The sequence below is a fragment of the Oncorhynchus clarkii genome, chromosome 26 (assembly GCF_045791955.1).
Source record: "Oncorhynchus clarkii lewisi isolate Uvic-CL-2024 chromosome 26, UVic_Ocla_1.0, whole genome shotgun sequence".
In the NCBI taxonomy this organism is placed as follows: Eukaryota; Metazoa; Chordata; class Actinopteri; order Salmoniformes; family Salmonidae; genus Oncorhynchus; species Oncorhynchus clarkii.
The window spans coordinates 41,846,006-41,871,127 of record NC_092172.1 but is presented as its reverse complement, the minus strand read 5'-3'; the positions used below and the strand labels follow the sequence as shown (position 1 = coordinate 41,871,127).

General features: G+C 42.9%; 1 protein-coding gene across 5 annotated transcripts in view; it reads right to left on the bottom strand.

Moving 5' to 3' along the window:
* The window catches only part of LOC139384312 (C-myc promoter-binding protein-like), a 150,637-nt gene that overhangs the window by 74,965 nt on the left and 50,550 nt on the right, over window positions 1-25,122 (bottom strand). For all 5 annotated transcript variants that reach the window (XR_011628832.1, XR_011628831.1, XR_011628833.1 and 2 more), the window contains exons 5-10: window positions 20,581-20,750; window positions 7,680-7,963; window positions 6,973-7,039; window positions 6,468-6,526; window positions 5,189-5,333; window positions 4,140-4,315 (exon numbers count right to left, since the gene is read on the bottom strand). Coding sequence is in view for 1 of the 5 variants with exons in the window: in XM_071128992.1 (XP_070985093.1) it covers window positions 4,140-4,315; window positions 5,189-5,333; window positions 6,468-6,526; window positions 6,973-7,039; window positions 7,680-7,963; window positions 20,581-20,750 (901 nt within the window). In the remaining 4 variants the exon portion in view is untranslated. The remainder of the gene's footprint in view (window positions 1-4,139; window positions 4,316-5,188; window positions 5,334-6,467; window positions 6,527-6,972; window positions 7,040-7,679; window positions 7,964-20,580; window positions 20,751-25,122) is intronic.

The window sequence follows — 25,122 nt, the reverse complement described above, 5'->3', positions numbered from 1 at the left end:
GGTTACAGCCCACCTTGAGGAATAGACTGTCTAAACTGGGTTTACAGCCCACCTTGAGGAATAGACTGTCTCAACTGGGTTACAGCCCACCTTGAGGAATAGACTGTCTCAACTGGGTTACAGCCCACCTTGAGGAATAGACTGTCTCAACTGGGTTACAGCCCACCTTGAGGAATAGACTGTCTCAACTGGGTTACAGCCCACCTTGAGGAATAGACTGTCTCAACTGGGTTACAGCCCACCTTGAGGAATAGACTGTCTAAACTGGGTTACAGCCCACCTTGAGGAATAGACTGTCTCAACTGGGTTACAGCCCACCTTGAGGAATAGACTGTCTCAACTGGGTTACAGCCCACCTTGAGGAATAGACTGTCTCAACTGGGTTACAGCCCACCTTGAGGAATAGACTGTCTCAGCTGGGTTACAGCCCACCTTGAGGAATAGACTGTCTCAACTGGGTTACAGCTCACCTTGAGGAATAGACTGTCTCAACTGGGTTACAGCCCACCTTGAGGAATAGACTGTCTAAACTGGGTTACAGCCCACCTTGAGGAATAGACTGTCTAAACTGGGTTACAGCCCACCTTGAGGAATAGACTGTCTCAACTGGGTTACAGCCCACCTTGAGGAATAGACTGTCTCAACTGGGTTACAGCCCACCTTGAGGAATAGACTGTCTCAACTGGGTTACAGCCCACCTTGAGGAATAGACTGTCTAAACTGGGTTTTACAGCCCACCTTGAGGAATAGACTGTCTCAACTGGGTTACAGCCCACCTTGAGGAATAGACTGTCTCAACTGGGTTACAGCCCACCTTGAGGAATAGACTGTCTCAACTGGGTTACAGCCCACCTTGAGGAATAGACTGTCTCAACTGGGTTACAGCCCACCTTGAGGAATAGACTGTCTCAACTGGGTTTACAGCCCACCTTGAGGAATAGACTGTCTCAACTGGGTTACAGCCCACCTTGAGGAATAGACTGTCTCAACAGGGTTTACAGCCCACCTTGAGGAATAGACTGTCTCAACTGGGTTACAGCCCACCTTGAGGAATAGACTATCTCAACTGGGTTACAGCTCACCTTGAGGAATAGACTGTCTCAACTGGGTTACAGCCCACCTTGAGGAATAGACTGTCTCAACTGGGTTACAGCCCACCTTGAGGAATAGACTGTCTCAACAGGGTTTACAGCCCACCTTGAGGAATAGACTGTCTCAACTGGGTTACAGCCCACCTTGAGGAATAGACTGTCTCAACTGGGTTACAGCCCACCTTGAGGAATAGACTGTCTCAACTGGGTTACAGCCCACCTTGAGGAATAGACTGTCTCAACTGGGTTACAGCCCACCTTGAGGAATAGACTGTCTCAACTGGGTTACAGCCCACCTTGAGGAATAGACTGTCTCAACTGGGTTACAGCCCACCTTGAGGAATAGACTGTCTCAACTGGGTTACAGCTCACCTTGAGGAATAGACTGTCTCAACTGGGTTACAGCTCACCTTGAGGAATAGACTGTCTCAACTGGGTTACAGCCCACCTTGAGGAATAGACTGTCTAAACTGGGTTACAGCCCACCTTGAGGAATAGACTGTCTCAACTGGGTTACAGCCCACCTTGAGGAATAGACTGTCTCAACTGGGTTTACAGCCCACCTTGAGGAATAGACTGTCTCAACTGGGTTACAGCTCACCTTGAGGAATAGACTGTCTCAACTGGGTTACAGCCCACCTTGAGGAATAGACTGTCTCAACTGGGTTACAGCTCACCTTGAGGAATAGACTGTCTCAACTGGGTTACAGCCCACCTTGAGGAATAGACTGTCTCAGCTGGGTTACAGCCCACCTTGAGGAATAGACTGTCTCAACTGGGTTACAGCCCACCTTGAGGAATAGACTGTCTCAACTGGGTTACAGCCCACCTTGAGGAATAGACTGTCTCAACTGGGTTTACAGCCCACCTTGAGGAATAGACTGACTCAACTGGGTTACAGCCCACCTTGAGGAATAGACTGTCTCAACTGGGTTACAGCCCACCTTGAGGAATAGACTGTCTCAACTGGGTTACAGCCCACCTTGAGGAATAGACTGTCTCAACTGGGTTACAGCCCACCTTGAAGAATATACTCAGCAACACTGTAGTTTATAAAAAGTGAAAGGAAAAGGTTGACATGTTTGTTGCTGGGTCTCCTTCACTATGGTTGACTGTTCTCAGCCCGTTAGCTAAGTGGATGGAGGCCCTTCACTATGGTTGACTGTTCTCAGCCCGCTAGCTAAGTGGATGGAGGCCCTTCACTATGGTTGACTGTTCTCATCCCGTTAGCTAAGTGGATGGAGGCCCTTCACTATGGTTGACTGTTCTCAGCCCGTTAGCTAAGTGGATGGAGGCCCTTCACTATGGTTGACTGTTCTCAGCCCGTTAGCTAAGTGGATGGAGGCCCTTCACTATGGTTGACTGTTCTCAGCCCGCTAGCTAAGTGGATGGAGGCCCTTCACTATGGTTGACTGTTCTCAGCCCGTTGGCTAAGTGGATGGAGGCCCTTCACTATGGTTGACTGTTCTCAGCCCGTTAGCTAAGTGGATGGAGGCCCTTCACTATGGTTGACTGTTCTCAGCCCGTTGGCTAAGTGTATGGAGGCCCTTCACTATGGTTGACTGTTCTCAGCACGTTAGCTAAGTGGATGGAGGCCCTTCACTATGGTTGACTGTTCTCAGCCAGTTAGCTAAGTGGATGGAGGCCCTTCACTATGGTTGACTGTTCTCAGCCCGCTAGCTAAGTGGATGGAGGCCCTTCACTATGGTTGACTGTTCTCAGCCCGCTAGCTAAGTGGATGGAGGCCCTTCACTATGGTTGACTGTTCTCAGCCCGCTAGCTAAGTGGATGGAGGCCCTTCACTATGGTTGACTGTTCTCAGCCCGCTAGCTAAGTGGATGGAGGCCCTTCACTATGGTTGACTGTTCTCAGCCCGTTAGCTAAGTGGATGGAGGCCCTTCCCTATGGTTGTTCTCAGCCCGTTAGCTAAGTGGATGGAGGCCCTTCACTATGGTTGACTGTTCTCAGCCCGTTAGCTAAGTGGATGGAGGCCCTTCACTATGGTTGACTGTTCTCAGCCCGTTAGCTAAGTGGATGGAGGCCCTTCACTATGGTCGACTGTTCTCAGCCCGTTAGCTAAGTGGCTGGAGGCCCTTCACTATGGTTGACTGTTCTCAGCCCGTTAGCTAAGTGGATGGAGGCCCTTCATTATGGTTGACCCTGTACTGTTCTCAGCCCGTTAGCTAAGTGGATGGAGGCCCTTCACTATGGTTGACTGTTCTCAGCCCGTTAGCTAAGTGGATGGAGGCCCTTCACTATGGTTGACTGTTCTCAGCCCGTTAGCTAAGTGGAGAGTCTTGGATAGTCTTGGAGAGTCATACTGTGAGAGTTGGTTGGGGACTGAGCAGAAGGCCATAGTCACAAAGGGCGGCAGGTAGCCTAGTGGTTAGAGCGTTGGACTAGCAACGTTGGATTAGTAACCAGCAGGTAGCCTACTGGTTAGAGTGTTGGACTAGTAACCAGCAGGTAGCCTAGTGGTTAGAGCGTTGAACTAGCAAAGTTGGACTAGTTACCGGAAGGTTGCAAGATCGAATCCCAGAGCTGACAAGGTAAAAATCTGTCGTTCTGCTCCTGAACAAGGCAGTTAACCCACTGTTCCTAGACCAGTTAACCCACTGTTCCTAGACCAGTTAACCCACTGTTCCTAGGCCGTCATTGTAAGTAAGAATTTGTTCTTAACTGAGTTGCCTAGTTAAATAAAGGATACATTAAAAAAAATCTGTACTCAAAAAAGAGACTTTACACATTATATGGATAGAAACCTTTAGTCTATTCCGTTCTAGTACACAACAGGGGGTTGGTAGTCGCCGCAATGCTTACTGGGAGATGGTGTTTGTGTCAGAAGAAGCTGTGCTTACTGGGAGATGGTGTTCGTGTCAGAAGAAGCTGTGCATACTGGGAGAGGGTGTTCGTGTCAGAAGAAGCTGTGCTTACTGGGAGATGGTGTTCGTGTCAGAAGAAGCTGTGCTTACTGGGAGATGGTGTTCGTGTCAGAAGAAGCTGTGCATACTGGGAGATGGTGTTCGTGTCAGAAGAAGCAGTGCTTACTGGGAGATGGTGTTCGTGTCGAGGTCGACACAGCTGACGTCCAGAGGGGGGTCGTAAAGGTCAAAGTAGCGTGAGTCGACCCCCACAATGAAGGGGCAGGGGGCGGAGAGGACTCCTGCCAGAGCCAGCGGGCACAGAGGGATGTACGGACATGGCCAGTGGAATGGGAAGATCATCTGAGGGGGAGAGAAAGAGAGGGAGGGAGGTCAAATGAGGAAACTGAACCTTTAAAACTACCGTCTAAACTGAGAGACATTACCAATACTGCAATTGTTAGCTACTACTAAAAATACTAACAAACTGCCATAGCTAATTATTTAACTTCTACTATCAAACTGCCATAGCTAATTATTTAACTTCTACTATCAAACTGCCATAGCTAATTATTTAACTTCTACTATCAAACTGCCATAGCTAATTATTTAAACTACTTAATAAAACCACAAGCTACTACTAAAAGTCTTAAAGATTTAAACAACTGATATCTGAGGTACTATAGTGTCAAACAGCTGATATCTGAGGTACTATAGTGTTAAACAGCTGATATCTGAGGTTCTATAGTGTCAAACAGCTGATATCTGAGGTACTATAGTGTTAAACAGCTGATATCTGAGGTACTATAGCATTAAACAGCTGATATCTGAGGTACTATAGTGTTAAACAGCTGATATCTGAGGTACTATAGTGTTAAACAGCTGATATCTGAGGTACTATAGTGTTAAACAGCTGATATCTGAGGTACTATAGTGTCAAACAGCTGATATCTGAGGTACTATAGTGTCAAACAGCTGGTACTATAGTGTTAAACAGCTGATATCTGCGGTTCTATAGTGTTGAACAGCTGATATCTGAGGTACTATAGTGTTAAACAGCTGATATCTGAGGTTCTATAGTGTTAAACAGCTGATATCTGAGGTACTATAGTGTTAAACAGTTGATATCTGAGGTTCTATAGTGTTAAACAGATGATATCTGAGGTTCTATAGTGTTAAACAGCTGATATCTGAGGTACTATATAGTGTTAAACAGCTGATATCTGAGGTACTCACAGCCACCAGAGCCTCAGTGACACTGGTCAGAACAGCGGGCCGTAGAGAGTGGACCAGGATCTTATGTTCTGTCACAGCAAACACCAGGAGCGTTATAGCATTCTCCGGACCGAGGTTCTGCAGCAGTATGGAGAACCGACCACCACTGGAACACAGCCATAGAAGAGATTAACACACTACATCACTATCATAACACATACCATACATTAACCATACCATAACTAATACCATAAATTAATCATACCATAACTAATACCATCAATTAACCATACCATAACTAATACTATCAATTAACCATACCATAACTAATACCATCAATTAATCATACCATAACTAATACCATCAATTAACCATACCATAACTAATACCATAAATTAACCATACCATAACTAATACCATCAATTAACCATACCATAACTAATACCATAAATTAACCATACCATAACTAATACCATCAATTAATCATACCATAACTAATACCATAAATTAACCATACCATAACTAATACCATAAATTAATCATACCATAACTAATACCATCAATTAACCATACCATAACTAATACCATCAATTAACCATACCATAACTAATACCATCAATTAACCATACCATAACTAATACCATCAATTAACCATACCATAACTAATACCATCAATTAACCATACCATAACTAATACCATCAATTAACCATACCATAACTAATACCATCAATTAACCATACCATAACTAATACCATCAATTAATCATACCATAACTAATACCATGAACTCCACCAGCAGTCACCAAACCTTCGTCCAATTCTTTAAACCAATCTAAAGGTATGTTTTGGAGTTCCTCAAGGTACTGCTATAGGACCACTACTGTTCTTATTATGATATGCACCTGTTAAATCCCCTTCAGTCAGTATAGATGAAGGGGAGGAGACAGGTTAAAGACAATTGAGTCATGGATTGTGTATGTGTGCCATTCAGAGGGTGAATGGGCAAGACAAAAGTTCCTTTGAACAGGGTTATGGTAGTAGGTGCCAGGCGCATCGGTTTGAGTGTGTCAAGAACAGCAACTCCGCTGGAGTTTTCACGCTCAACAATTTCCTGTGTGAATCAAGAATGGTCCACCACACAATGGTGACATCCTGCCAACGTGGCACAACTGTGGGAATCATTGGAGTGTGAAGTCCATCCCCCGACAAATTGAGGGCAAAAGGGGGAGGGGGCAAGTCAATATTAGGAAGACGCGTTCATAATGTTTTGTACACTCGGTGTATATGATACCTGTCTTACCTGAGTGGTAGAGGGGATGACACGGGCTGGCTCAACATCAGGCTGTCGTGAGGAGAGAGCTGGGGAATGTCAACACATTACCAGAGGTATAGTGTGGTGGGGACAGGTCTGGCACAAAATGGCTGCCGTGCTTCATTTCGCAGGTGGCTGTTATCAAAGATTCCCATATAACCAGTACTGTATCTGTTGCCAGAGATTGGTGCTAGAAGGGGGTATAGTGTGGTGGGGACAGGTCTGGCACAAAATGGCTGCCGCGCTTCATTTCGCAGGTGGCTGTTATCAAAGACTCCCATATAACCGGTACTGTCTCTGTTGTCAGAGATTGGTGCTAGAAAGGGGTACGTTACCTCAATACAATGTAAATAACTTTGAGAAAAACACTATTAAAAGAATGATGATTTTGATCAAGACAGAGTTAGACATGGTTTAGTCGTGAATAGAGACACACACTGACAGAAACCATAAACATAACATAGCAGCCAGCACCATGGATGTCTTAACTCACCTGCACCAGTATCCTGGGCCTCTGAGAGGAGGGGAACGGGACCTTGTGCATGAAGTGGGAGATGTGCCTGACAGGAAGAAGAAGAAGAAGAGGAAGAAGAAGAAGAAGAAGGAGAAGAAGGAGAAGAAGAAGGAGAAGAAGAAGGAGAAGAAGAAGAAGAAGAAGAGGGAGAAGAAGAAGAGGAAGGAGAAGAAGAAGAGGAAGGAGAAGAAGGAGAAGAAGAAGGAGAAGAAGAAGGAGAAGAAGAAGAAGAGTTACAGGACATGAGGCCAGAAATAACCCTGAGGAGGAGGTGAGCATAATCTGTCATCACACCGTCTGGGACAGGGGGGGGTAGATTTACATAGAGTTCTGCCACTACACTGTCACCTGACCATCACAATGCCCTGTTGAACTGTCAGCAAACACTTGATCTAAACATAGCCTCTGGTGTTTATTTAGTGGACTGGATACCATTTGGAATTGTTCAATCTTCTAGGGAGTGTGTCTACAGTATATCTATGTACAAAGTGCCTGGGTATGGTGCCTGTCCTATACAGAGCTGTCCGATAACACAGGCAGTGTCATACAGGGTCACTGACAACACTGTGTACTTATAAAGGACCGTGGCTCAGCATGGTCCTTAGCAACACCAAGGCCAATTGCTGCAGTTTTGATACCACAAATGTCTGCTGTGTCCTAATATATATTATTCTCACGGTGCTCACTTCTCGATGGGCAGGGTGTGAGGTCCAGAGATGCAGTATCGATAGAGGAAGGTGAGGAACTTGCGGAAGGCGTCGAAGAAGGGCCAGTGAGACAGCAAACAGATACACTTGTTGGTGTGTAGCGCTCTGGGGCCCGGAGCTGGGGTGGAGGGGGAGGTGGCTGGGGATGAGGCTGGGGAAGAGGGCCCGTGGTCCAGCCCCGGCAGACCCAGCTGAGAGCGCTGCTGGTCGGTCAGACAGTCCTGGGAGTAGGGCTCGTAGAACTGGATGGCTGCACCGTACACCTGAGATGAGGAAACACACAGATCCATTAGTACATAGAGGTAGGGGCACATATGTATCTGTTGCTATACAGCTGACTGGAACCAGAGAACGTCAGTCGAGTGGAGCGAGGAGCTGGAGCGAGGAGCTGGAACGAGGAGCTGGAGCGAGGAGTGGAGGGAGGAGTGGAGTGGAGGGAGGAGTGGAAGGAGGAGTGGAGCGAGGAGTGGAGCGAGGAGCTGGAGCGAGGAGTGGAACGAGGAGTGGAGCGAGGAGCTGGAGCGAGGAGTGGAGCGAGGAGCTGGAGCGAGGAGTGGAGCGAGGAGTGGAGGGTGTCCAATTTGACTGGAGCGCAGAGTGAGTTTCCCAAAGGCTGGAGCGCACACTTCATGAGCTCAGGGCATGCCTGTCCCAGCATGCATTTGTATAGTCTACTTGTGTGCTGCTATAGCCCCTTGCTTTAGCTACTGTCATGGAGTTTACTAAATATTTTCATAAAGAAACTGATAAAACACACATGTGCAAAATAAAGGTGACTTATAAAGATGAGAAGGAACTATGAGCAAGAGAATGAGTGTGGTGATGTAGTGTCCACAACTAAAGAAGAGAGGGAGTGTGGTGATGTAGTGTCCACAACTAAAGAAGAGAGGGAGTGTGGTGATGTAGTGTCCACAACTAAAGAAGAGAGGGAGTGTGGAAATGTAGTGTCCACTACTAAAGAAGTGAGGGAGTGTGGCAATGTAGTGTCCACAACTAAAGAAGTGAGGGAGTGTGGTGATGTAGTGTGGTGATGTAGTGTCCACAACTAAAGAAGAGAGGGAGTGTGGTGATGTAGTGTGGTGATGTATTGCCACAACTAATGAAGAGGGGGAGTGTGGTGATGTAGTGTCCACAACTAAAGAAGTGAGGGAGTGTGGTGATGTAGTGTGGTGATGTAGTGTCCACAACTAAAGAAGAGAGGGAGTGTGGTGATGTAGTGTGGTGATGTAGTGTCCACAACTAAAGAAGAGAGGGAGTGTGGTGATGTAGTGTTCACAACTAAAGAAGAGAGGGAGTGTGGTGATGTAGTGTCCACAACTAAAGAAGTGAGGGAGTGTGGTGATGTAGTGTGGTGATGTAGTGTGGTAATATAGTGTCCACAACTAAAGAAGTGAGGGAGTGTGGTGATGTAGTGTCCACAACTAAAGAAGAGAGGGAGTGTGGTGATGTAGTGTGGTGATGTAGTGTCCACAACTAAAGAAGAGAGGGAGTGTGGTGATGTAGTGTCCACAACTAAAGAAGTGAGGGAGTGTGGTGATGTAGTGTCCACAACTAAAGCGAGGGAGTGTGGTGATGTAGTGTCCACAACTAAAGAAGTGAGGGAGTGTGGTGATGTAGTGTGGTGATGTAGTGTCCACAACTAAAGAGAGGGAGTGTGGTGATGTAGTGTCCCCAACTAAAGAAGAGAGGGAGTGTGGTGATGTAGTGTCCACTACTAAAGAAGAGAGGGAGTGTGGTGATGTAGTGTCCACAACTAAAGAAGAGAGGGAGTGTGGTGATGTAGTGTCCACAACTAAAGAAGAGAGGGAGTGTGGTGATGTAGTGTCCACAACTAAAGAAGTGAGGGAGTGTGGTGATGTAGTGTGGTGATGTAGTGTCCACAACTAAAGAAGTGAGGGAGTGTGGTGATGTAGTGTCCACAACTAAAGAAGAGAGGGAGTGTGGTGATGTAGTGTGGTGATGTAGTGTCCACAACTAAAGAAGTGAGGGAGTGTGGTGATGTAGTGTGGTGATGTAGTGTCCACAACTAAAGAGAGGGAGTGTGGTGATGTAGTGTCCCCAACTAAAGAAGAGAGGGAGTGTGGTGATGTAGTGTCCACTACTAAAGAAGAGAGGGAGTGTGGTGATGTAGTGTCCACAACTAAAGAAGAGAGGGAGTGTGGTGATGTAGTGTCCACAACTAAAGAAGAGAGGGAGTGTGGTGATGTAGTGTCCACAACTAAAGAAGTGAGGGAGTGTGGTGATGTAGTGTGGTGATGTAGTGTCCACAACTAAAGAAGTGAGGGAGTGTGGTGATGTAGTGTCCACAACTAAAGAAGAGAGGGAGTGTGGTGATGTAGTGTGGTGATGTAGTGTCCACAACTAAAGAAGTGAGGGAGTGTGGTGATATAGTGTCCACTACTAAAGAAGAGAGGGAGTGTGGTGATATAGTGTCCACTACTAAAGAAGAGAAGGAGTGTGGTGATGTAGTGTCCACAACTAAAGAAGAGAGGGAGTGTGGTGATGTAGTGTCCACAACTAAAGAAGAGAGAGAGTGTGGTGATGTAGTGTCCACAACTAAAGAAGTGAGGGAGTGTGGTGATGTAGTGTGGTGATGTAGTGTCCACAACTAAAGAAGTGAGGGAGTGTGGTGATGTAGTGTCCACAACTAAAGAAGAGAGGGAGTGTGGTGATGTAGTGTCCACAACTAAAGAAGTGAGGGAGTGTGGTGATGTAGTGTCCAGAACTAAAGAAGAGAGGGAGTGTGGTGATGTAGTGTGGTGATGTAATTAAATGCCTATTTAATTCTCGTAAGTCAAATCAAATCTCATTTTATTGGCCACAGCAGGTGTTTAGCAAATGTTATTGCGGGTGTAGTGAAATACTTGTGTTTCTAGTTGCCACAGTGCAGCAAAGTCATAGCCTATATGCAAAATTTATAATGATTTAATGAAATGTTGTTTAAATGCTGAGCGCTATAATGTTCATGCCAGCCTAATGCTTCACAAAGTATTTCTTTGTAGGCTATAGCCTTGAAATAATTGAAATAATATAGCCTAAATAATTTATTTTCATTCCTTCTTAGACTCCCTGTCTGGCTCCTGACCTATTCAGAGTGTTTATATACTGTTTAATATGACATGTAGTCTATTCAGAGTGTTTAATATGACATGTAGTCTATTCAGAGTGTTTAATATGACATGTAGTCTATTCAGAGTGTTAATATGACATGTAGTCTATTCAGAGTGTTAATATGACATGTAGTCTATTCAGAGTGTTAATATGACATGTAGTCTATTCAGAGTGATTAATATGACATGTAGTCTATTCAGAGTGTTAATATGACATGTAGTCTATTCAGAGTGTTAATATGACATGTAGTCTATTCAGAGTGTTTATATGCTGTTTAATATGACATGTAGTCTATTCAGAGTGTTTAATATGACATGTAGTCTATTCAGTGTTTATATGCTGTTTAATATGACATGTAGCCTATTCAGAGTGTTAATATGACATGTAGTCTATTCAGAGTGTTTAATATGACATGTAGTCTATTCAGAGTGTTTATATGCTGTTTAATATGACATGTAGTCTATTCAGAGTGTTTATATGCTGTTTATTATGACATGTAGCCTATTCAGAGTGTTAATATGACATGTAGTCTATTCAGAGTGTTTATATGCTGTTTAATATGACATGTAGCCTATTCGGAGTGTTTATATACTGTTTAATATGACATGTAGTCTATTCAGAGTGTTTAATATGACATGTAGTCTATTCAGAGTGTTTATATGCTGTTTAATATGACATGTAGTCTATTCAGAGTGTTTATATACTGTTTAATATGACATGTAGTCTATTCAGAGTGTTTATATGCTGTTTAATATGACATGTAGTCTATTCAGAGTGTTAATATGACATGTAGTCTATTCAGAGTGTTTAATATGACATGTAGCCTATTCAGAGTGTTTATATACTGTTTAATATGACATGTAGTCTATTCAGAGTGTTAATATGACATGTAGTCTATTCAGAGTGTTTAATATGACATGTAGTCTATTCAGAGTGTTATATACTGTTTAATATGACATGTAGTCTATTCAGAGTGTTAATATGACATGTAGTCTATTCAGAGTGTTAATATGACATGTAGTCTATTCAGAGTGTTATATACTGTTTAATATGACATGTAGTCTATTCAGAGTGTTTAATATGACATGTAGTCTATTCAGAGTGTTTAATATGACATGTAGCCTATTCAGAGTGTTTAATATGACATGTAGTCTATTCAGAGTGTTAATATGACATGTAGTCTATTCAGAGTGTTAATATGACATGTAGTCTATTCAGAGTGTTAATATGACATGTAGTCTATTCAGAGTGTTAATATGACATGTAGTCTATTCAGAGTGTTTAATATGACATGTAGTCTATTCAGAGTGTTAATATGACATGTAGTCTATTCAGAGTGTTTAATATGACATGTAGTCTATTCAGAGTGTTTAATATGACATGTAGTCTATTCAGAGTGTTTAATATGACATGTAGTCTATTCAGAGTGTTTATATGCTGTTTAATATGACATGTAGTCTATTCAGAGTGTTTATATGCTGTTTATTATGACATGTAGCCTATTCAGAGTGTTAATATGACATGTAGTCTATTCAGAGTGTTTATATGCTGTTTAATATGACATGTAGCCTATTCGGAGTGTTTATATACTGTTTAATATGACATGTAGTCTATTCAGAGTGTTTAATATGACATGTAGTCTATTCAGAGTGTTTATATGCTGTTTAATATGACATGTAGTCTATTCAGAGTGTTTATATACTGTTTAATATGACATGTAGTCTATTCAGAGTGTTTATATGCTGTTTAATATGACATGTAGTCTATTCAGAGTGTTAATATGACATGTAGTCTATTCAGAGTGTTTAATATGACATGTAGCCTATTCAGAGTGTTTATATACTGTTTAATATGACATGTAGTCTATTCAGAGTGTTAATATGACATGTAGTCTATTCAGAGTGTTTAATATGACATGTAGTCTATTCAGAGTGTTATATACTGTTTAATATGACATGTAGTCTATTCAGAGTGTTTAATATGACATGTAGTCTATTCAGAGTGTTTATATGCTGTTTAATATGACATGTAGTCTATTCAGTGTTTAATATGACATGTAGCCTATTCAGAGTGTTTATATGCTGTTTAATATGACATGTAGTCTATTCAGAGTGTTTATATGCTGTTTAATATGACATGTAGTCTATTCAGAGTGTTATATACTGTTTAATATGACATGTAGTCTATTCAGAGTGTTTAATATGACATGTAGTCTATTCAGAGTGTTTAATATGACATGTAGTCTATTCAGAGTGTTTAATATGACATGTAGTCTATTCAGAGTGTTTATATACTGTTTAATATGACATGTAGTCTATTCAGAGTGTTTAATATGATATGTAGTCTATTCAGAGTGTTTAATATGACATGTAGTCTATTCAGAGTGTTAATATGACATGTAGTCTATTCAGAGTGTTTAATATGACATGTAGCCTATTCAGAGTGTTTAATATGACATGTAGCCTATTCAGAGTGTTTAATATGACATGTAGCCTATTCAGAGTGTTTAATATGACATGTAGTCTATTCAGAGTGTTAATATGACATGTAGCCTATTCAGAGTGTTTAATATGACATGTAGTCTATTCAGAGTGTTAATATGACATGTAGCCTATTCAGAGTGTTTAATATGACATGTAGTCTATTCAGAGTGTTAATATGACATGTAGTCTATTCAGAGTGTTAATATGACATGTAGTCTATTCAGAGTGTTATATACTGTTTAATATGACATGTAGTCTATTCAGAGTGTTTAATATGACATGTAGTCTATTCAGAGTGTTTAATATGACATGTAGCCTATTCAGAGTGTTTAATATGACATGTAGTCTATTCAGAGTGTTAATATGACATGTAGTCTATTCAGAGTGTTAATATGACATGTAGTCTATTCAGAGTGTTAATATGACATGTAGTCTATTCAGAGTGTTAATATGACATGTAGTCTATTCAGAGTGTTTAATATGACATGTAGTCTATTCAGAGTGTTAATATGACATGTAGTCTATTCAGAGTGTTTAATATGACATGTAGTCTATTCAGAGTGTTTAATATGACATGTAGTCTATTCAGAGTGTTTAATATGACATGTAGTCTATTCAGAGTGTTAATATGACATGTAGTCTATTCAGTGTTAATATGACATGTAGTCTATTCAGAGTGTTAATATGACATGTAGTCTATTCAGAGTGTTTAATATGACATGTAGTCTATTCAGAGTGATTAATAGGACATGTAGTCTATTCAGAGTGTTTAATATGACATGTAGTCTATTCAGAGTGTTTAATATGACATGTAGTCTATTCAGAGTGTTTAATATGACATGTAGCCTATTCAGAGTGTTTAATATGACATGTAGTCTATTCAGAGTGTTTAATATGACATGTAGTCTATTCAGAGTGTTTAATATGACATGTAGTCTATTCAGAGTGTTTATATACTGTTTAATATGACATGTAGTCTATTCAGAGTGTTTAATATGACATGTAGTCTATTCAGAGTGTTTAATATGACATGTAGCCTATTCAGAGTGTTTAATATGACATGTAGTCTATTCAGAGTGTTTAATATGACATGTAGCCTATTCAGAGTGTTTATGGTATGTCCAGGTAGTCACAACAATAGATGGGTGTTGGTTAAATGGTGATTATAATGAACAGAGGGAATTTGGAGCGACTCTATATTTTTTCTTCCTGTGAGCGAGAAGCGGTTTTTAGCAGAGCGGTTGGAAAGGACGTGGAGCGGCGCCCCGTGAGCGATGAGACGGACCTCCGACCGCTCACACTCTGACTGGAGAACATACATGAACCACACAGAGTTAGTCTTGTAATACTTGTATCTAGTGCACCATAATCAACCATTAATCACCGTGCTTCTCAGTGAAACTTAAATAAGAATCAGGGTTTTCTCTGGATAAAAAAGGGACTTAGGTGGTGGGTGTGGCCGGGGGCTTGGCAAGGAGCCCTTTTTGGACTTAAGAGGCCCGCCCAATCATTTTCTATGCAGACAAATCCCTGAGCATTTAAAAAGCAATACATATATCTGACCTTGTACCAGCTAGGTTACCCTCTCTCTCTGTATTTACTCTCTCTGTCTACATCTGACCTTGTACCAGCTAGGTTACCATCTCTCTCTGTATTTACTCTCTCTGTCTATATCTGACCTTGTACCAGCTAGGTTACCCTCTCTCTCTGTATTTACTCTCTCTGTCTATATCTGACCTTGTACCAGCTAGGTTACTCTCTCTCTGTGTTTTTACCTTCTCTCTCTACACATTCTAAATCTAGCCTAAATTCTAGAGACAAACACAGAGCAATTTGATTCCTGGAAACCCAGGATTATGCTCTTAGAGACAGATCACATAACATCATAATATACAGTCTGTGGATCACAGCCAAAAGGCTTTTCTGATCTCCTACTGTGTTTAGGTCGTTTTCTAACTGTTCCCAGAAGAGGGTATAGTCAGGTAACAGAACAGCCTTCTGTCAGAGGGTATATAGTCAGGTACAGAACAGCCTTCTGTCAGAGGGTATAGTCTAGTATAGAACAGCCTTCAGTCAGGGGGTATAGTCAGGTAACTGAACAGCCTTCTGTCATAGGGTATAGTCTAGTATAGAACAGCCTTCTGTCAGAGGGTATAGTCAGGTAACAGAACAGCCTTCTGTCAGAGGGTATAGTCAGGTAACAGAACAGCCTTCTGTCAGAGGGTATAGTCAGGTAACAGAACAGCCTTCTGTCAGAGGGTATAGTTAGGTAACAGAACAGCCTTCTGTCAGAGGGTATAGTCTAGTATAGAACAACCTTCTGTCAGAGGGTATAGTCAGGTACAGAACAGCCTTCTTTCTGTCAGAGGGTATAGTCTAGTATAGAACAGCCTTCTGTCAGGGGGTATAGTCAGGTACAGAACAGCCTTCAGTCAGGGGGTATAGTCTAGTATTGAACAGCCTTCTGTCAGAGGGTATAGTCTAGTATAGAACAGCCTTCAGTCAGAGGGTGTGTTCTGCCTGTGTGTACAGTCTAGTACAGAACAGCCTTCAGTCAGAGGGTGTGTTCTGCCTGTGTATACAGTCTAGTACAGAACAGCCTTCAGTCAGAGGGTGTGTTCTGCCTGTGTATACAGTCTAGTACAGAACAGCCTTCAGTCAGAGGGTGTGTTCTGCCTGTGTGTACAGTCTAGTATAGAACAACCTTCTGTCAGAGGGTATAGTCAGGTACAGAACAGCCTTCTTTCTGTCAGAGGGTATAGTCTAGTATAGAACAGCCTTCTGTCAGGGGGTATAGTCAGGTACAGAACAGCCTTCAGTCAGGGGGTATAGTCTAGTATTGAACAGCCTTCTGTCAGAGGGTATAGTCTAGTATAGAACAGCCTTCAGTCAGAGGGTGTGTTCTGCCTGTGTGTACAGTCTAGTACAGAACAGCCTTCAGTCAGAGGGTGTGTTCTGCCTGTGTATACAGTCTAGTACAGAACAGCCTTCAGTCAGAGGGTGTGTTCTGCCTGTGTATACAGTCTAGTACAGAACAGCCTTCAGTCAGAGGGTGTGTTCTGCCTGTGTGTACAGTCTAGTACAGAACAGCCTTCAGTCAGAGGGTGTGTTCTGCCTGTGTATACAGTCTAGTACAGAACAGCCTTCAGTCAGAGGGTGTGTTCTCCCTGTGTATACAGTCTAGTACAGAACAGCCTTCAGTCAGAGGGTGTGTTCTCCCTGTGTATACAGTCTAGTACAGAACAGCCTTCAGTCAGAGGGTGTGTTCTCCCTGTGTATACAGTCTAGTACAGAACAACCTTCAGTCAGAGGGTGTGTTCTGCCTGTGTATACAGTCTAGTACAGAACAACCTTCAGTCAGAGGGTGTGTTCTCCCTGTGTATACAGTCTAGTACAGAACAGCCTTCAGTCAGAGGGTGTGTTCTGCCTGTGTATACTGTCTAGTACAGAACAGCCTTCAGTCAGAGGGTGTATTCTCCCTGTGTATACAGTCTAGTATAGAACAGCCTTCAGTCAGAGGGTGTGTTCTCCCTGTGTATACAGTCTAGTACAGAACAACCTTCAGTCAGAGGGTGTGTTCTGCCTGTGTATACAGTCTAGTACAGAACAGCCTTCAGTCAGAGGGTGTGTTCTCCCTGTGTATACAGTCTAGTACAGAACAGCCTTCAGTCAGAGGGTGTGTTCTCCCTGTGTATACAGTCTAGTACAGAACAGCCTTCAGTCAGAGGGTGTGTTCTCCCTGTGTATACAGTCTAGTACAGAACAACCTTCAGTCAGAGGGTGTGTTCTGCCTGTGTGTACAGTCTAGTACAGAACAGCCTTCAGTCAGGGGGTGTGTTCTCCCTGTGTGTACAGTCTAGTATAGAACAGCCTTCAGTCAGAGGGTGTGTTCTGCCTGTGTGTACAGTCTAGTACAGAACAGCCTTCAGTCAGAGGGTGTGTTCTGTCTACAGTCTGCACTGTCCTGTATGCTGTAAAGTGTTCATACCTTGTGTTAGTAGATGTCTGGGTCAGTGGCTGACAAGCTCAGTTTAAAGGGAAGCCTGGTCTGTGTGCAGAATGAGGGGCAGTACACCAGGACCTCCTGACTGTCTCTACGACCTTGGCCAGTAAAACACAGCTCACCTACCACACTCACAGTTGGGCAACCCACGAGACAGACAGAACCAAACGGAGTGGTTGCACGCCAGCCGTCGTTTTGACCCCCTGGTTGCGTCGTGTTTAGTTTTAAGCCCGGTGCTACCGTAGATATCCTGGGTTCAGGTCCTGTTAGTTTTATTCAGACCTGGGTTCAGGTCCTATTAGTTTTATTCAGACCTGGGTTCAGGTCCTGTTAGTTTTATTCAGACCTGGGTTCAGGTTCTATTGGTTTTATTCAGACCTGTGTTCAGGTCCTGTTAGTTTTATTCAGACCTGGGTTCAGATCCTGTTAGTTTTATTCAGACCTGGGTTCAGGTCATGTTAGTTTTATTCAGACCTGGGTTCAGGTCCTATTCGTTTTATTCAGACCTGGGTTCAGGTCATGTTAGTTTTATTCAGACCTGGGTTCAGGTTCTATTGGTTTTATTCAGACCTGTGTTCAGGTCATGTTAGTTTTATTCAGACCTGGGTTCAGGTCCTATTAGTTTTATTCAGACCTGTGTTCAGGTCCTATTAGTTTTATTCAGACCTGTGTTCAGGTCATGTTAGTTTTATTCAGACCTGGGTTCAGGTTCTATTGGTTTTATTCAGACCTGTGTTCAGGTCATGTTAGTTTTATTCAGACCTGGGTTCAGGTTCTATTGGTTTTATTCAGACCTGTGTTCAGGTCATGTTAGTTTTATTCAGACCTGGGTTCAGGTCCTATTAGTTTTATTCAGACCTGTGTTCAGGTCATGTTAGTTTTATTCAGACCTGGGTTCAGGTTCTATTGGTTTTATTCAGACTTTGGTTTCACCACATAGCTCCACTTTCAGACCCCAGAGACAGAGATGGGGTTGTATTTTAGGTAGTATTCAATAGGTCCACTAAGCCTAGGCAAGCTCAATCAAGCTACTAGCTAGCTGTCACCCCACTGCCTGTCACCGTGGTGTTTATAGAGAAGCTAGCTAGCTACTAGCTAGCTGTTACCTTGCTGCCTGTCACTGTGGTGTTTACAGAGAAGCTAGCTAGCTACTAGCTAGCTGTTACCTTGCTGCCTGTCACTGTGGTGTTTACAGAGAAGCTAGCTAGCTACTAGCTAGCTGTTACCTTGCTGCCTGTCACTGTGGTGTTTACAGAGAAGCTAGCTAGCTACTAGCTAGCTGTTACCTTGCTGCCTGTCACTGTGGTGTTTACAGAGAAGCTAGCTAGCTACTAGCTAGCTGTTACCTTGCTGCCTGTCACTGTGGTGTTTACAGCGAAGCTAGCTAGCTACTAGCTAGCTGTTACCCCGCTGCCTGTCACCGTGGTGTTAATAGAGAAGCTAGCTAGCTACTAGCTAGCTGTTACCCCGCTGCCTGTCACCGTGGTGTTAATAGAGAAGCTAGCTAGCTAATAGCTAGCTGTTACCTTGCTGCCTGTCACCGTGGTGTTTCTGCTTGGTGGTTACTCTTTGAAGCCAAGATCCTTCCGGCAGCTGTGACTGCCTATCTATTTCTGGTTGTATCTGTTCCATTTCATTTGTGTGTGTGTGTGTGTGTGTGTGTGTGTGTGTGTGTGTGTGTGTGTGTGTGTGTGTGTGTGTGTGTGTGTGTGACCCACTTTCGCTGCTGGCGTGTGCTGTGCGTCACCGTGGTTTCCTGGTGCCCCAGTATGGGTAATGTTTTGGCTGAGGTCCTCCTCAGCTGTTGTTGTGTGTGAATGTGTCAATGCCTGCCACAAGAGGTAGACATGCCACCAGAGGTCTCTTCGCAGTCCCCAAGTCCAGAACAGCGGCGCACAGTACTACATAGAGCCATGACCACATGGAACTCTATTCCACATCAGGTAACTGATGCAAGCAGTAAAATCATTTAGAAAACAGATAAATATACACCTTCTGGAACAGCGGGGACTGTGAAGAGACACACAGACACACACACACACACACTAGCACACACACACACACACACACACTAGCACACGTACAGTGTAATATTATTGTATGGTGGTTTTACACACACCCTATCTTTTGCTTTATATGTGATGTACAGTAAGTGCTTTAATGTATTTAGACCCCAGGAAGAGTATCTGCTGCCTTGACAGGAACTAATGGGGATCCATAATAACAAACCCCAGGAAGAGTATCTGCTGCCTTGACAGGAACTAATGGGGATCCATAATAAACCCCAGGAAGAGTAGCTGCTGCCTTGACAGGAACTAATGGGGATCCATAATAAACCCCAGGAAGAGTATCTGCTGCCTTGACAGGAACTAATGGGGATCCATAATAAACCCCAGGAAGAGTAGCTGCTGCCTTGACAGGAACTAATGGGGATCCATAATAACCCACAGGAAGAGTATCTGCTGCCTTGACAGGAACTAATGGGGATCCATAATAATAAACCCCAGGAAGACTAGCTGCTGCCTTGGCAGGAACTAATGGGGGTCCATAATAATAAACCCCAGGAAGAGTATCTGCTGCCTTGACAGGAACTAATGGGGATCCATAATAAACCCCAGGAAGAGTATCTGCTGCCTTGACAGGAACTAATGGGGATCCATAATAAACCCCAGGAAGAGTATCTGCTGCCTTGACAGGAACTAATGGGGATCCATAATAAACCCCAGGAAGAGTATCTGCTGCCTTGACAGGAACTAATGGGGATCCATAATAAACCCCAGGAAGAGTATCTGCTGCCTTGACAGGAACTAATGGGGGTCCATAATAATAAACCCCAGGAAGAGTATCTGCGGCCTTGGCAGGAACTAATGTTGATCCATAATAACCCCCAGGAAGAGTAGCTGCTGCCTTGACAGGAACTAATGAAGATCCATAATAAATACAAATGCGTAGGTGTGTGTGTGTGTGTGTGTGTGTGTGTGTGTGTGTGTGTGTGTGTGTGTGTGTGTGTGTGTGTGTGTGTGTGTGTGTGTGTGTGTGTCAGCGTGTGTGTGTTCGGTGGGATAACATTCCTTGGAGGTTAACTGCATGTGTGTGTATGTAGGAGGTATAAGCGTTCTTGGGGATTAGGAGGTGTGTATGTGTGTCCGAGTGTGTGAGAGTGTGTGGATGCGTGTTTGTTTGTTAAGATAACATTCCTTGGACCTAGTGCTGCATGTGGACGGGTGTGCATGGTGGAATAACCATTCTCGAAAGGTTAGGTGTTTGTGTGTGTGTGTGTTACCTTCTCTCCAGAGGATCCGGTCAGTACAAAGGTGGAGAAGACAGGCAGGGGGTATTTGGTCTGGGCCGGCCAGGCCTCGATGGTGGCCCCCATGGGCAGACAGAACAGAGGCACGGACTCAGGCAGGGGGAAAGACTCATAGTCCTCCTCAGGATACCTGCTAAACAGACCTGGAGGAGGGAGGGAGGAGGGAGGGAGGGAGGGAGGGAGGGAGGGAGGGAGGGAGGGAGGGAGGGAGGGAGGGGAAAGGGGAGAGGGAGGGAGTGGGGGAAGGAGAGGGAGGGAGGGAGGGAGGGAGGGAGGGAGGGAGGGAGGGAGGGAGGGAGGGAGGGAGGGAGGGAGGGAGGGAATGCAGGAGATCACACCTCAATAAAATGGGGGTTAATGTAGAATGTTTCTACCATAATGAACCACTAAACAGATATGGGTTAATGTAAAATGTTTACATCCTAATGAACCACTAAACAGATATGGGTTAATGTAGAATGTGTCTACCATAATGAACCACTAAACAGATATGGGTTAATGTAGAATGTTTCTACCATAATGAACCACTAAACAGATATGGGTTAATGTAGAATGTTTACATCCTAATGAACCACTAAACAGATATGGGTTAATGTAGAATGTTTCTACCATAATGAACCACTAAACAGATATGGGTTAATGTAGAATGTGTCTACCATAATGAACCACTAAACAGATATGGGTTAATGTAGAATGTTTACATCCTAATGAACCACTAAACAGATATGGGTTAATGTAGAATGTTTACATCCTAATGAACCACTAAACATATATGGGTTAATGTAGAATGTTTCTACCATAATGAACCACTAAACAGCTATGGGTTAATGTAGAATGTGTCTATCATAATGAACCACTAAACAGATATGGGTTAATGTAGAATGTGTCTATCATAATGAACCACTAAACAGCTATGGGTTAATGTAGAATGTGTCTACCATAATGAACCACTAAACAGATATGGGTTAATGTAGAATGTGTCTATCATAATGAACCACTAAACAGATATGGGTTAATGTAGAATGTTTATATCATAATGAACCACTAAACAGCTATGGGTTAATGTAGAATGTGTCTACCATAATGAACCACTAAACAGCTATGGGTTAATGTAGAATGTGTCTACCATAATGAACCACTAAACAGATATGGGTTAATGTAGAATGTGTCTATCATAATGAACCACTAAACAGATATGGGTTAATGTAGAATGTTTACAACCTAATGAACCACTAAACAGATATGGGTTAATGTAGAATGTTTACATCCTAATGAACCACTAAACAGATATGGGTTAATGTAAAATGTGTCTATCATAATGAACCACTAAACAGCTATGGGTTAATGTAGAATGTTTACATCCTAATGAACCACTAAACAGATATGGGTTAATGTAGAATGTGTCTACCATAATGAACCACTAAACAGATATGGGTTAATGTAGAATGTGTCTATCATAATGAACCACTAAACAGATATGGGTTAATGTAGAATGTTTACAACCTAATGAACCACTAAACAGATATGGGTTAATGTAGAATGTGTCTACCATAATGAACCACTAAACAGATATGGGTTAATGTAGAATGTGTCTACCATAATGAACCACTAAACAGCTATGGGTTAATGTAGAATGTGTCTACCATAATGAACCACTAAACAGATATGGGTTAATGTAGAATGTGTCTATCATAATGAACCACTAAACAGATATGGGTTAATGTAGAATGTTTACAACCTAATGAACCACTAAACAGATATGGGTTAATGTAGAATGTTTACATCCTAATGAACCACTAAACAGCTATGGGTTAATGTAGAATGTTTACATCCTAATGAACCACTAAACATATATGGGTTAATGTAGAATGTGTCTACCATAATGAACCACTAAACAGATATGGGTTAATGTAGAATGTGTCTATCATAATGAACCACTAAACAGATATGGGTTAATGTAGAATGTTTACAACCTAATGAACCACTAAACAGATATGGGTTAATGTAGAATGTGTCTATCATAATGAACCACTAAACAGCTATGGGTTAATGTAGAATGTTTACATCCTAATGAACCACTAAACAGATATGGGTTAATGTAGAATGTGTCTATCATAATGAACCACTAAACAGATATGGGTTAATGTAGAATGTGTCTATCATAATGAACCACTAAACAGATATGGGTTAATGTAGAATGTGTCTATCATAATGAACCACTAAACAGCTGTGGGTTGATGTAGAATGTTTGCATCCTAATGAACCACTAAACAGATATGGGTTAATGTAGAATGTTTACATCCTAATGAACCACTAAACAGCTATGGGTTAATGTAGAATGTTTCTACCATAATGAACCACTAAACAGATATGGGTTAATGTAGAATGTGTCTACCATAATGAACCACTAAACAGCTATGGGTTAATGTAGAATGTTTACATCCTAATGAACCACTAAACATATATGGGTTAATGTAGAATGTGTCTATCATAATGAACCACTAAACAGCTATGGGTTAATGTAGAATGTTTACATCATAATGAACCACTAAACAGCTGTGGGTTAATGTAGAATGTTTACATCATAATGAACCACTAAACAGCTATGGGTTAATGTAGAATGTTTACATCATAATGAACCACTAAACAGCTATGGGTTAATGTAGAATGTTTACATCATAATGAACCACTAAACAGCTATGGGTTAATGTAGAATGTTTACATCCTAATGAACCACTAAACAGCTGTGGGTTGATAGAGAACTCTCTCTCATTTAATGTATCATGACATGATCATAATCATCATTACATGCAACACTAGGCAGTTCCTGTAGCACTAAGCAGTCGCTGACAGATAATGAAGTCGTTGTTAATTAGGCCTAGTCATTGTCCATAGACGACAATTAGCTACACTTAGGCCTAGCTCAGTAATTACACTATTATGTAGGCCAAACTCTAGGCAGTGTTTTGGACTGGTGAGCATCATGCTGTCCCAAAGAAAGGGAGTCAATTTCTTACTTGGGTGAAACTATCCCTTTAAGGCTCTAGGAGCGTGTATTGGCATCATTAACAGTGTTTAACCCAGAACACTGTCTGTCTCACAACACGCCACCACACGTCTTAACACGTCTTAACAACCCTGCCTGGCCCATATCCTCTGGGATATATATCTCTCTCTCTTACCGGCTCATCAGCCAACCAGGGAGAATCTCTGATACATCAGCCAACCAGGGAGAATCTTTGATACATCAGCCAACCAGGGAGAATCTCTGATACACCAGCCAACCAGGGAGAATCTCTGATACACCAGCCAACCAGGGAGAATCTCTGATATACCAGCCAACCAGGGAGAATCTCTGATACATCAGCCAACCGGGGACATTCTCTGATACATCAGCCAACCAGGGAGAATCTCTGATACATCAGCCAACCAGGGAGAATCTCTGATATACCAGCCAACCAGGGAGAATCTCTGATACATCAGCCAACCAGGGAGAATCTCTGATACACCAGCCAAACAGGGAGAATCTCTGATACACCAGCCAACCAGGGAGAATCTCTGATATACCAGCCAACCAGGGAGAATCTCTGATACATCAGCCAACCAGGGAGAATCTCTGATACATCAGCCAACCAGGGAGAATCTCTGATACATCAGCCAACCGGGGACATTCTCTGATACATCAGCCAACCAGGGAGGATCTCTGATATATCAGCCAACCAGGAAGAATCTCTGATACATCAGCCAACCAGGGTGAATCTCTGATATATCAGCCAACCAGGGAGAATCTCTGATACACCAGCTAACCAGGGAGAATCTCCGATACATCAGCCAACCGGGGACATTCTCTGATACATCAGCCAACCAGGTTGAATCTCTGATACATCAGCCAACCAGGGAGAATCTCTGATACATCAGCCAACCAGGGAGAATCTCTGATACATCAGCTAACCATGGAGAATCTCCGATACATCAGCCAACCGGGGACATTCTCTGATACATCAGCCAACCAGGTTGAATCTCTGATATATCAGCCAACCAGGGAGGATCTCTGATATATCAGCCAACCAGGAAGAATCTCTGATACATCAGCCAACCAGGGAGAATCTCTGATACACCAGCCAACCAGGGAGAATCTCTGATACACCAGCCAACCAGGGAGAATCTCTGATATACCAGCCAACCAGGGAGAATCTCTGATACATCAGCCAACCAGGGAGAATCTCTGATACATCAGCCAACCAGGGAGAATCTCTGATACATCAGCCAACCGGGGACATTCTCTGATACATCAGCCAACCAGGGAGGATCTCTGATATATCAGCCAACCAGGAAGAATCTCTGATACATCAGCCAACCAGGGTGAATCTCTGATATATCAGCCAACCAGGGAGAATCTCTGATACACCAGCCAACCAGGGAGAATCTCCGATACATCAGCCAACCGGGGACATTCTCTGATACATCAGCCAACCAGGGTGAATCTCTGATATATCAGCCAACCAGGTAGAATCT